This window comes from Amblyomma mixtum, chromosome 3, assembly GCF_055824585.1.
Source record: "Amblyomma mixtum isolate Tamu chromosome 3, ASM5582458v1, whole genome shotgun sequence".
In the NCBI taxonomy this organism is placed as follows: Eukaryota; Metazoa; Arthropoda; class Arachnida; order Ixodida; family Ixodidae; genus Amblyomma; species Amblyomma mixtum.
The window spans coordinates 374,558,679-374,572,888 of NC_143014.1; the positions used below are offsets into that span (position 1 = coordinate 374,558,679).

The following is a 14,210-nucleotide window of genomic DNA, read 5'->3' on the forward strand; positions in this document are numbered from 1 at the left end:
CGACGCGCTGCGCACGATTCTGTTTCTCGGGCAGGCGGTCTTCGGCTCGCCCATGGGCCCGCCGTTCTCCGCTGCTCTCGAGGCATAAGTCGCGCCGAATACGCTCGCGCACATACGCGGTTCCGACGTGAAATGCAGCAGTGAAGTATTTCTCTCGCTGTCGACAGAGAGTGCCGGCGGCTTTACGTCCGCCCCTGCGCGGGCTCTCCCGGCCACTGCGCACAATCACTTACAAAAAGAAGTAAACTGTATGTACTCCATAGCCGCGCGCACGTAGCGTCCTGTCTCGACTAATCGCGCGCGCGGCACACTGCACTAGCGGCCGAGGCGGGGCGCCCGGCCGCGTATACCGTCCGAGGTAGAACCCACGGAGCGTTTGTGTCACGCGCGCACTACCTGGCGAAGAGCAAGCGGGAAGTCAAGCCCGCCTGCTCGATGAACGCACAGAGGCTCACCATTGTTCTGTCACGGGTGCGCGCACTGCCGCGCGGCCACAGGAGCGCTTCGAGACTGTCCGGGATGATTCCCAGCGCCCTGTTGGCCGCGAACATCTCGCGACGCGGCACTGCAGAAGCGGCACAGCGAAGGAGCATGTGGTCTCCACGGCGCCGCGGTTCATCGTCACCTTCTCAAGTTGTGGCAGACCCGACGGGCTCTGGTTCGCAGATGGAAACGCGAACGTCTGAACCGTCCCCTGAGACTCCGCATAGCCCAGATCACGGCAGAAGCAGAAGACTATGCACAGCTTCTCTCTCAACAGAATAGGCAGGAATTTTGCGAGTCACTACGCGGCACGCTGGGGACCTCCAGCACCTGGGCGATCCTCCGCAGCCTCGTCGATCCGCAAACATCGCGGTCTTCTCACTAACCGCACACTCAAGAAGATCGCCCATCTATACCCCGGAGACGACACGGCCCTCCTCACCGCCCTCAAAACCAAATATATCTGCACCCCCCATCCCCCCAGCACTATCTCGTACACGGGAGCCCCAAATGAGAGGCTGGACGCCCCCATCACCACTGCCGAGGTTTACGCCGCGGCTCGATCTGCCACACGCAACAAGGCAGCTGGCGCGGACAAGATCCCCAATGGGATGATCCGAAACCTGAGCAAGTCGCAGATCGAGGTCCTCACTACCTACATAAACGACACCCTGTGGGAGGCGGGAGAACTCCCTGCACAGTGGAAACACTCCGAAATAATTACTATACCCAAACTAGGCAAACCACCAAGCCTGGAAGGCCTACGACCCATCTCCCTCACCTCATGCCTGGGCAAACTATACGAGCGCGTTATCCAGACCCGCCTCTAAAATTACATAGAGGAGAACAACCTCTTTCCACCCACTATGATCGGCTTCAGGAAAGGTCTGTCTACAGAAGACGCTTTCCTCCTTCTCAAGGAAGAAGTACTTAGCAACATCCCGAGAGGCGGCGAGCGCCTCATTATGGCACTTGATCTGAAAGGCGGTTTTGACAACGTCTCTCACGACGCCATCTTGAAAGAACTCAGCGCCCTCGATTGCGGACCCAAGACCTTTAAATACATCAAAAACTTTCTCAGCAACCACACGGCCACCATTGGCATGGGAGATGTCCGCTCCGACACAGAGCAGACACCCAACAAAGGCACTCCCCAAGGCTCTATCATCTCTCCTCTCCTCTTCAATACAGCTATGATCGGCATGGCAAGAGCACTCTAGGCTATCGAAGGCATCGGCTATACTATCTACGCCGATGATATTACCATCTGGTCCACCCGGGGTTCCCTCGCCGACAAAGAAAACACCTTACAAGAGGTAGTCACCTGCGTAGAAAGACAAGCAGCAAATTGAGGCCTCCGCTGCGCACCCGACAAGTCCGAAATTATCCGCATTCAGGGCTATGCCTACAAATCTCCAGGAGACATCGAGGTTTACCTCGAAGGCACGAGAATAAAGGAAGTCCCTCTCATCCGCATCCTGGGTCTCGTGCTTCAGAACAACAGGAAAGTCAACCACACGCTACATCGTCTCCGGACTACTGCCCTCCAGATTTCCCGCATGATTCGGCGCATCAACCGCAAACCGAAAAGCCATGAGAGAGAGGGATACCATCCGACTGATACAGGCTCTAGTCATGAGCCGCCTGTCATACGGTCTCCCATTCCTAACACTTCTGTGGAATGAACGAGATAAGGCCGATGCCATCATCCGTACCGCCTACAAACATGCATTAGGCCTCCCAATGTACACGGCCGGCTGCCACCTCGAGAACCTGGGACTGACCAACACCATTGATGAAATTCGAGAAGCCGTCCTTGTTTCGCAAAAGGAACGCCTCCTCACCACCAAAGCTGGACGCGTAATTCTGGAAAGAGTGGGCTCCCCGGCTGACATACGCGCCGTACAGGACTACGAAGACCTACCCTCAACTCTCCGAACTCGCGTGTATGTAGCACCACTCCCGAAGAACATGCACCCGGACCCGCAGAAGGGGCGACGAAAGGTGCGAGTGGACTACCTGCGCCGCACACATCAACAAGCACGAAATGCTTTATATGTCGACGCAGCCATGTACCCTAATTCTACAAGCGTGGTGGCGGTTGTCTTGGACACCAATTTGGTTGGTTGGTTTATGGAGTTTAACGTCCCAAAGCGACTGAGGCTATGAGAGACGCCGTAGTGGAGGGCTCCGGAAATTTCGACCACCTGGGGTTCTTTAACGTGCACTGACATCGCACAGTACACGGGCCTCGAATTTCTCCTCCAAAGAAATTCAACCGCCACGGCCGGGATCGAACCCGCGTCTTTCGGGCCAGCAGCCGAGCACCATAGCCACTGAGCCACCGCGGCGGCTCACCAATTTTAAGGAAATCGCCAGCGCCTCCCTACGAAACTGCTCTCCGACAGTAGCAGAAACTGCTGCAATCAGCCTCGCTATCCAGCACGGCGATATCACGGGAAGTGACCTAAAAATTGTTACCGACTCCCAGTCGGCGTGTCGACTCTTCCGCTCTGGCAGACTTCCACACTCCATCGCTCCCATTCTGACTATTCCAAATGTTCAAAACTCCACATGCAAGCAGTAAATCACTTGGACTCCCGGGCACGAGGGGCTCGAGGGAAACGAGGCCGCGGACAGTCTAGCTCGAGGATACACTAACCGAGCGACTAACCTCCCCGACCTCACCCCTCTCCCTTTTGCCTACGGCGAACGCCTCCTCGTTCTCCGAACTCAGAGGCAAGTCTATCCCCCACCCCACCGTAAGCTGACGGCGGCAGAAGCGAGGGATCGGCGACAAATACAGACGAACATCTTTCCTAACCTACACAAATACCATATCATCTTCCCCGATAGATATGATGGAATCTGCCCCTGGTGTGGCGGAATTCCAACAACATACCATGTAACATGGGGCTGCTCCGGTGCCAAGCCCCTCGAACTAGACAATCATCAATCCGAGGAACAGTGGGAGTCTGCCCTGCTCAGCTCTGATTTGGCGACCCAGCGTAATCTAATATCCCAAGCAAGAGCAACAGCGGTGGACACTGGGGTCCTGAAATAAGGACTCCACCCGAAATCTGTATTTTCACCTCTTTATCTACCTTTTTGTGAGTAAATGTTTTCTACTACTACTACTACTCCACGGCGCCGCAGTCATCGCACGCGTCGCTCGGGGGTGGTGGCCGCTGCGGTGAGCGAGCAGTCTGCGCTCACCACGGAGCCGTCAGTGAACACAAGCAGATGGTCGAGCAGTTGCTCGTAGAGCGAGAGAGCGAAACCGAAACCGAAATCCGGCTAAGAGCTACCGCTGCCTTGTCACGTGAGGGCCTATTTCCCATGATGCTTTCCATTATATTTTTTATGACTAGGCTTCAAGATTGTGACGTCATGCTCCCTCCTAGTTTTTTCTTCCTCCATGATGGGAACAGACCCCCGCGCGATTGGCGCTTGCCTGCTTGCCAGTTTAGGGTGCCCTATGCTGGTGTTCGTCAGCGGAAAAGTCAATAAAGCGGAAATACCCGTGTGAGACAGGCGGCTACTTCCAGTTACTGCGTCGTATTCGTGCTGTCTCCCACTGCTCGGTCCTGGTCACAATTAGTAGCAGCCGGGAAAAATGCTTATCTCAACTCCTGTAAGCGCGGGAAGTGACCTTCGCTTTCATTTACTGCGGTGACCCATCTTGACATGCAGTACCCGTCGCCACTTTCGGTTACGTTTTCTTTTTTTCTGAGGGCGGAGATTATAAGCTTCCCTGGCAGTGGCGTAGCCAGAAATTTTGTTTGGGGTGGGGCTCGTGTTGCAGCGCGGCCTCCTCATAGAATTTGCGGAGGGATCAAACGCAAAAACAATAACTGCATTGCCATTGAGAATGTCATTGTGCATTAGATAAAGCTCACTGTCTAGAACAGTGAAATATGTATTCTTTAAAATAAAAGAATGTATATTTGTTTGTCCTAAAAATCGTGTTAACTGATACCAACGCTTCCATGTTTTTACGTATTTACTAAGTAAACAAAATATCACGCGAAGTCTACAACTACATCAGTCCGAAACCAGCAAAGCAGTGCATGCCACTGATATGAAAAACGTAAAGGCCGTGAAATGAGCTAGTAGCCAAGACAAATATTTTAATGAATCTGTCACTCAAGTGTGCACGTGTCTGCTTTCGATTCAGCAGTGAACAATGCTGCCATGCATGACCACATCCCACCTTAGAGTTCAACCTGCCTTTTATTGCAGCTTTTGTCGCTGAATGTTGCAATCTGCCTCCATTGCGTATGTTTTGGAAGCTGGCAGTGTCAACAGTGCCTTCTGTTGCAGCAGTGAGGATTAGAAAAATTCTGCAGTATTTTTGGTGGTGTTGAATACCATACTTACCTTCATTGCATGTTTTCGTGCGGCGGGCCATGCAAGGAATGCTTTCTCATACAGCAGTGAGGATGGGCAAATATACTAATAAGTTTGAGTTCTTGACCCTGAACACAAAATGTAGTACCATTATGTGTTGTAATGATGGCCGTGCCAACAATGACTTTTGATTCACAACTCCAAAAGCCATTCATAGAGGCGACAGAAACGGAGAGGGCCAAAGTGCACATAGTAGACGGCAGGGGAGGATTTATGGATGGGGGGTGGGGGGGGGGGCGTCGCTTCCCTCCAAAAGACTGAAATTTTACATAGGACAACCATTCTGAACACCTTTTTCTCAATTAAAAAATTTCAGAAAATATACGTTTAAAATGTGACTGCCCCCTCCGTAAATCCACCCTTTGTAGCATGGCAACATCGCATATGTTTCACATCCACAGATCAAGTATTGTGCATAATATATATGACCGTAGCTTTTCAGACTTCTGGAAGTCTAGGAGTCCCCAGTGGCTGCAGTATAAGTTTAATGGTGTTGTGCCTCATTTCAATGCTGTGTTTCATATTTAATGTGCAGAGCTGCAGCTGTACGCTCCACTTTTCTCTACTGGGTGAAATACTAGCTTGTAATGTCACTGCATAGTGGCACTCTACTTGTGATCGACAATACAGGCAATGAAAGTCGATCTGTATGCATCAAATTATTTTTCTTCAACATAACCACAGGCCCTTTTGCTGGGCTAGTTGGTGTGACATTATGTTCAGGAAAGTAAAAACAGCATAAATTTTACACAAACCACACAGAAAGATGGACAGGATGGGCGCTGTCCGTCTTTCTGTGTAGTTTGTGTAAAATTTAGCGCTGTTTTTACTATCCTGAACACAATAACCACCACAAGCATCAATGAAATTCAGCGCACATGCGGATCCTCATTTCACCACGTACTTTTTACGACAAATAACACTATCACAGGACATGGGCACAATAAACACATGTGAGAAAAGGCCTCCAAATTCAGTTAGAGCTTCGCCTTTTTCGCACTTCTTGACCATGACATCAGCTAGAAAAGCAATTGCAAACCTGCTACAGGAAACCGGTCTAAACATAGCGCGTGACCAAAAGCACAGAATTGGCCACGATACTGATACATGCATTCGAAGAGACAGAAGTATAGTGCATGCACTAGAAGAGAAAGAAGTTAGTTGGCTCTCGCTCGCACGCTCGGACCACTGAGGGACCGCCGCAGTTTTTCGTGCTCCGGTGTTCGATTTCGCGTTGCACGCTACAATATGAACGAATACACTTGAGCCGGCACGTCCCAGAGGCAAATAGCTCGCTAGACGCTTCATACGTTACACGCTTCAAACGTGCATGTTTCGGTATACTAAGAGCAAAGCGAGCGCAGCTGCTTCCTTTACAATATCGCTCTCCGCCCATGTCATGGCCCCCGCCGCTCAAACAAGCGCAATCGTGGAAAAACGAAAATGACAGTTACACTGACGTCAGTGACAATCGCTGGAGCGTTGCAAGAACACGCATAGGTAGCAACGAGGTTTCACTGCCGATGTAAACGGGAGCGCGAATGGCACACACACACTGCACGTACAGGACGCGAAACGTCCGCACAATGCGCCGACGACCGCTCTAGCGCACGCCGTATTGAATCACTGGTGAACGAACAGCGCGAATGCAGCGCTGGTCTCCCGACAGCTCCGAGCAGTGACGCAGTAGACGAAATGCCCGTGCGATCGTGGTCGCCGAGCACGTTGAAATCAATGCACGCAACAACGAGAGTTTTGCAGCGAATTCCACCTGAGATATGAGTGAACGGCGCCAATGACAGCCTGTGAGCACGATCAAAAACAAACTCGAGCAGTTGAGGAAAGCACGGCTACGCCGCACCTCAAATGCTACACCGCGGCCGTCTGCTATCGCCCGGTTTGTAAACAGCAACTACGACGCCGTTGCTAAGCTGCCGGAGTAAGATGGCCTCCCAATCGAGAAAAAACCACGTGATTTCCTCCACACTTTTCTCCCAGCGTGCTGTCCGGAAAGGGCCTCTCCTCTTTTTTTCCTTCCCCCATGCCCCCGAAGCAGTCACGCACAGGGTTGTTTGCAGCCCGAATGATTTTCCGCCGTCTCGCGGTAAAACGGGTAAAACGTGAAACAGAAACCCATTTCACGGTCGTATCTTTATCGCTCGCACTCTTGCCGTGTGCAGCTTGATCTGATATCCAAGACCACAGAAGGCAATTGGTTTATAAGCTTAAATTCTTCGCTTACCCGCTAAAAATCTTATTGTTTTCGTGAAAACAGAACCAAAATCTAACTGCTTCTCCGTATACGCGCCGCATCTCCCACCAAATAGTATGTGGTACAATTCTCAAAAAAAAATAATTATAACGTTGCATAGCATAACGTCCTTTTTGCGTGTGTTCGTGTTTAGAAAACTGATATGCGCGACATCAGCGTGTCATCAGCTCCGAAGCAACAGGTGCAAGGGTAGGAACGAAAAAATACTGGCTTTGTGATTGTTGCGTCGCAGCACTTATTCACGTGAATACAAACTGCGAAGGTATAAATGGGAGATGTTAATTGCACAGAGGGCCAGGCTCTTTGAGACTATTCTAAGGTGTTTCTAAGGGATGGGCGCTTCCTTGAATTCTCACAGCCGTCTTTCCCCCTTTATATTCAGGACGTTTTAAAGAGAAATGTAGAACCGTTGATGAAATGTTTCTGATTTCCGCGCGTTGGACAGTAACGATCGAAAGATGCAATGGTATTGTTTCGAGCGATTCCTTTAAGGAACAGCGTATTCGTTCGATGTAGTACAGTTTGCGGGCGCCCTTACTTCAAGAACGGCTGCCTTTCATCGACTTACTTGTTAGCATTAAATATTTAATTGTATTGACTGTAGCAGAGCCGAGCAAGTCTGACGTCACTCGCTGCAGCATAATCTGCGCATGACTGAGTACGTCAGCGCACTGTATATATATATATATATATATATATATATATATATATATATATATGCCATCTTATCGGGAATAAACGTTGTTCATTACCCGATGCCGGCCCGTGCACATGGTGGCAGCGGTGCCCATTCACTATGTCCGCCCCGTCGACGCTGCTCCCGGCCCCGAAGCCACTGGATACCCCGGGCGACGCATGGACTGCTTGGAAAACATGGAAAAGTGAGTTCATGCTGTTTTCCACGGCCACCCAGTTAAGCAAACAGCCTAAAGAAGTGCAAGCAGCGACGTTACTTGTAACGATTGGAGAAGACGGCAGGAAAACTTATAGCACTTTCAAATTCGACGGGGAAGAGGACAAGAACGACGTCGACATTTTGCTTGAAAAGTTTGAGGAATTCTACAAACCATCGACGAACCTGACATTGCATGAGTTCCGCTTCGGATCAAGAGACCAAAAACAAGGAGAACCTTTTAACGACTGGCTGACAGACCTAAAGCTACTAGCAAAAAACTGCGAGTTCGGAGACATGGAAGACCGCTTGCTCCGTAGCCGGATTATCCTGGGAGTTCAAGACAAAGGCTTACAGCAAAAGCTTACTGCCTAAAACCCGTCGTATGAGAACACAGTTACAATATGCCGAGCCCACGAACAAGGAAAGGAGCAGTTTAAGGAAATCAGTGACGGCACCGAAACAGCAGGCGACGCAGTAGTCCATGCGGTCGGGCCGCGAAAACGGCCTTGTAGTCGTTGTGGTTATCTCACTCACCGCGGCGTGATGTGCCCGGCTCAAGGGAAGGTGCGCAAGAATTGCGGTGGGCGTAATCACTTCGCTCAAGCATGCAAAGCACTGGCTCCCCGTCAGGACAGAGGTTCGAAAAAAGAACTGCGCCAACTGCAAGACGACGATGACAGTGATTTCATTTTGCAAACTTTGACCGTCGGTGCCCTAGCCTCAGACCATTGGAGCGCGACAGTTTACATCGAAGGACGCCCATACACGTGCAAGCTGGACACAGGAGCTAACTGCTGTGTAATTTCAAGCAAGGATGTCGACAAACTGCCGAGCAAACCGCACCAAGAATGTCGCGTAACGTTAACAGCGTTCTTCGGCCATAAAACTTTGGCCAAAACAAAAATTAGGCTGCATTTGCGCGCAAACGACAAAGTGCACGAAGAGACGTTTTTCGTGGTCGACCAACACGTGCCCGTGACTCTCAGTGGATCAGTTGCTGATCACCTCGGTTTTATTTGTCGCGTGCAAAATGTGCACGCCGACCCGTTGCACCCAGCAGCGCAATCGTTTCAAGATGTTTTCAGTGGACTGGGGCAGTTAAAAGGCATTGAGTACGCGATGAAGCTAAAGCCCGGATCCGTGGGAGTTGTCGTGCCGGCGAGGAGAGTTCCGGTGGCCCTCCGAGAAAAAGTCAAAGAGGAGCTCCAGCGCATGGAAGAACAAAGAGTCATATCCAAGGTAAACGAGCCAACAGAATTGTCCAGTCATATGGTCACGGTGCTTAAGAAAGAAAAAGTGCGCATCTGCCTAGACCCCACAGCACTAAACAAAGCTTTGCTAACTATCCCATGCCGACCCTTGAAGATGTTGTGCCTAGGCTTACGGGAGCATAGTTCTTTACAACTCTAGACGCAGCGTCAGGATTCTGGCAAATCAAACTAACCGACGCAAGGAACCGGTGACGACACCAACCTGACAAAGCTGCGGGAATATGCAGAGACAGATTGGCCTCTTCATAAGCTCGAAGTCCCAGAGCAACTTCGGACCTACTGGGGGTACCGCGACGAGATACACGCGCAGGATGGCCTCGTGTTTCGCAGCAACAAGGTAATCATACCGGAGTGAAAAAGAAACGACATGATCCGCCTCCTTCACGCGGCACACGCTGGAGCGGATAAAATGAAGGCAAGGGCTAGGAACGTAATGTTCTGGCCGAACATCGCAAGCGACATTGATCAATTCTGCAAAGACTGCAAGGTGTGTCTCAAAAATCAGCCGCGAAACGCCAAAATGCCCCTTTTAAGTCACGACGTTCCCACCCTACCCTGGCAAGTAGTTGGCATTGACTTGTTCTTTTACGAAGATCGCGAATTTGCCCTCATCGTCGACTTTTACTCGTTTTTTTTTCGAACTGCGGGAACTTCGCACCACCACAGCAACCTCACTGATCTCCTGGTGTTCTGAAATTTTCTCTGTTCATGGCTTGCCTGTGAAGTTATGCAGTGATAATGGACCGCCCTTTAACAGCCGTGAGTTTAAAGATTTTCTGAACAGCCTAGGTATCGCCCAAGTGACGTCAAGCCCCTACCACCCGCGGTCTAACGGCATGACGGAAAGAGCGGTGCAGGAAGCCAAGAAGCTTCTAAAAAAATGTTCCCTTAAAACGCCTGCATTTCAGATGGCTTTGCTGGAATGGCGCAATACACCGCGTGATGAGGTGCTGCAGTCCCCTGTGCAGAGGCTGATGGGACGCCAAACACGGACTCCTCTCCCGGTGCCTACAAGCCATTTGGAGCCACAAGCTATACACAGCAACGTGGTCCACAGTCGGCTTCGTGAGATACGCCAACGCCAAAAGACTTACTACAACCGTGGCAGCAGGTACCTGCCACCTGCGACGCCAGGCCAGCAGGTCACCGTGTATGACACAATCAACCGGACCTGGTCTCCAGCTGTCGTCCTCAGGCCAGCTAACGAACCTCGCTCGGCGATCCTCAAAATGGAAGACGGCAGGAAAATTCGACGCACACGAGAACATCTACGACTGATGGGTCCGCAACAGGAAACTAGTTCCGCCCCTCAAAAAGACCCTTGCACAGAGCCCGGCCCTGATCTACGTCGAAGCACAAGGTTGCGACGTGAACCTTGTCGGTACCCTCTACCGGAGCGACGCTGAACCCGGTTTGTTCGAAGAAGGGAAGATGTAGCAGAGCCGAGCAAGTCTGACGTCACTCGCTGCAGCATAATCTGCGCATGACTGAGTACGTCAGCGCACTGTATATATATATATATATGCCATCTTATCGGGAATAAACGCTGTTCATCACACGATGCCGGCCCGTGCACATTGACAATATACGTCACGGTATAACGAAAAGGAGCTTGCCAAGGCTCCTTAAAACAATATACAGGAGGGTGTTGTAATGTCCTCACGCAATACTTTTTTAATTTCCGTAATAGCGAAGGAAGTGGAGGACTCCCGACATAGTTGCGGTCACCAGATGCAGGTCCCCTCAGCATGCAGTGCAAAAAGAAATTGACATTGTTCTGTACTTAGTGGAAAGTCAGTGTATCAAACATTGTTAGATAAAATTAGGATTGCTATAGACTGGTCTATAGACAGCAGACTATCTATAGTGTACAGTCTATAGACGAAAGGAAATTGAGGTAGTTGTAGACTGTAGTCTATAGAGAGTCTATAGACCGTCTATAGACGAAAGGAAATTGAAGCAGCTATAGACCATAGTCTGTAGAGTGTCTGGAGACCGTCTATAGACGAAAGCAAATTGAGGCAGCTATAGACTTTAGTGTATAAAACGTCTATAAACAAAAAAATTGAGGCAGCTATGACCTTAGTCTATAGCGAGTCTATAGACCGTCTATAGACGAAACTAAATTGAGGTAGTTACAGACTTCAGTCTATAGACAGTCTGTAGACCGTCCATAGACAAAAGGCAATTGAGACAGCTATAGGCCTTAGTCTATAGAGAGTCTATAGACCATCTATAGACAAAAGCAAAATGAGCCAGCTTTAGACTTTAATCTATAGAATGTCTATAGACCGTCTACAGACTAAAAAATGAGGCAGCTATAGTCTTTAGTCTATAGAGAGTCTATACACAGTCCGCAGACAAAAGGAACTTGAGGCAGCGATAGACCTTAGTCTATAGAGGGTCTATAGACTGTCTATAGGCGAAAGGAAATTGAAGCAGCTATAGACTTTAGTCTATAGACTTTCTATAGACCGTCTATAGACAAAAGCAAAAGTCTATAGGATGGATATAGAGTCTAAAAAAAGTCTATAGAGAGTCTATAGACCATTTTTATAAGGGCCCTCGACTTTAATACCTTAAAGGCCTCCATTACTCAGGGTATTACGCATAAGGAATGAGTAACACAACAAAATCAAGTACACCTATCATCTCGGCTAAATATAGCCGCTATGCTGTTTATAGATATGCAAAGTAAATGATGGGGACAACGTCGTGTTGAAGGCTGTTCCAGCCCAAGGCTGGAACAGACATGGGATTGACCGCTAGATCTTGACAAATGATCCCTTAGTGTGCGAATGTACACCCGAAACGAGCAACGCAGGCGAGCAGCATTCATCGGAAAAGAGCAACAGCTTAAGGAAGAAAGAAGTTTGAGTTCTCATGGTGGGAATGACCCGCTATTTCGTAGGTTCAAAGCTCTGCGCGCTGTCCACGGTACAACGAGTTCTTTCTGCCGAATACATAGGTTATATATGTACAGCCTTCCAATTCTTTAACGGTAACATGCGAGCATCCACCGTTCGCTTGATCAGCGCCCTATGACGGAACGAATCGGCAAACTCGCCGAGAGTTGCCGCATGCGCACGAAGACCAGGTCAGGGTGGCCGTCGTCTGCTAGGCTATCCCAGGAGCTGCGCGTAACCCCAACCCTTTCGTTCGGCCGTTATACTGCTGGCATACGCGCCGCCGTTATTCAGGAGAAACCACGGGCCACCAAGCTGCAAACAGCTTTACTCAGCGTTTCTCGAACGAACCTTGCAATTAATCTTTCGCTTGCTCTTGCTTTGTTTGCGATTGTATGCGGATATGGCTGTGGCCTACGATTTTAATAAGCGGGAGATAAAAAAATTAGGCAGTGGCTTAGCTTCAGTTAAGCCTGGATATACAAGCGAAAAGCTGTAGTTGTGCTTGGTTGGACTTCATGGCTGTCGCAGTTGGCGCACAATGCACTGGGAGCACCACCATAATGATGGCGGCGTTCGGCCGTCCACACACTACCTGAACGGAGGCGGAGGAGGAGACGCGCGTGTAGTGAACACGGTGCTGCCTTAAAAGGTTGCTTTAGAGACATGTACTGCGGCGTCCATTCCTTTCGGGTGTGCACCCAGATATGAGAGACAGGCATTTCCTTTTCTAGAAACTGGTATTTCCTTTTCTAGAAACCACTTTTCATTTCATTTTCTTTAACGCCCTTACGGCGTGGTTCGGGTATCCACGGAGATATCAGCGAGAAAGGCGTCGGTGCCTTTCCTTAAAACCAATTCTCTTTTCATTTTCCTTCCCTTACGGCGCGGTTCGGGTGTCTACCGAGATATCAGAGTTTCCTGGCGCACTGTTCGTCTTTTATTTATTTTTTATTTGTGCCGCGTGTGACGTCACTCGGTTTCGCGCATGCGCAGCTGTGGCAAATCTTGGCTCCGACGGCTCACGCGAAACGCGGCTGTGGTGCGGTGAGTGAAGCTTTTCGCTTCAAATAATGACAGGTAGTGCGGCAAGCGAAGGAAAGGGTCGGGGGCAGCGAGCAGCTCTATGAACAGCCCAACAGACGACGGCCACCCTGACCGGGTCTTCGTGCGCATGCGGCAACTCTCGGCGAGTTTGCCGATTCGTTCCGTCATAGGGCGCTGATCAAGCGAACGGTCGATCCTGGCGTGATACCGTTAAAAAATTGGAAGGGTGCGCTCATCTTTCCAGCGCACATAAAACACATTAGCAGAGGGACTACACAACGCGTACGCTAGATTTTCTTCTACAAAAAGTAGGCCTCTATACACAATACGTGGCTTTGGTCACCCTTAGCGCACGAATACTTGTCGGGGACAGGATACTAATCAAAGAGCAAAAACAAACAAAGGTTTGCGCCTCCGATAACTATGTTTATTCTTTCACATCTGCGTATTTTCCTTCATTTTACGCGACTGCTAGATTGCCTTCAGGTAAACTATTTCTTTCTTTCCCCTAGTACAACAGAAGAGTCGCTGATACATTTATCTTTTTCATTGCGCGTGCTCAAGGATCAAAAAATTGACCAACATTTTTGCGTACTGAACTTGCGGAACAGGCATTGTTAAGATCGGTGATGCCCGCAGCGTTATCACGATCATCCGTCCTTTTGTCGCAGTCCCGGCAGCATGACGCGGCGAAGTCCTTTTTAGCCCCTTCGTTTGAGTCGGCGAGAAGTGCACAAGGCGAGGCAGACTCATACTGACCCTTCCATGACCACGGCAGAGTTAGCGTAAATGAGGTCCCGTCTACGGGAACAATGCGTCTGCGCACGAGACGCGCAGCCGCATTTGTTCCCGCAGTTGCTAACGGTTGCTAACGGCTTGCTAATTGTTCTACGGGGAGTTGCTTCGCTCCAGACGCGCCAAGATAG

At 50.0% G+C, this 14,210-nt stretch overlaps 1 protein-coding gene across 1 annotated transcript; it reads left to right on the forward strand.

Moving 5' to 3' along the window:
• The first annotated feature begins 7,961 nt into the window (after positions 1 to 7,961).
• On the forward strand, positions 7,962 to 10,737 carry LOC149356809 (uncharacterized). The gene is made up of 3 exons (XM_089576437.1): positions 7,962 to 8,046; positions 9,514 to 9,668; positions 10,300 to 10,737. The coding sequence occupies exons 1-3, from the start codon at positions 7,962 to 7,964 to the stop codon at positions 10,735 to 10,737; spliced, it is 678 nt and encodes a 225-aa protein (XP_089432563.1).
• The last annotated feature ends 3,473 nt before the right edge of the window (positions 10,738 to 14,210 follow it).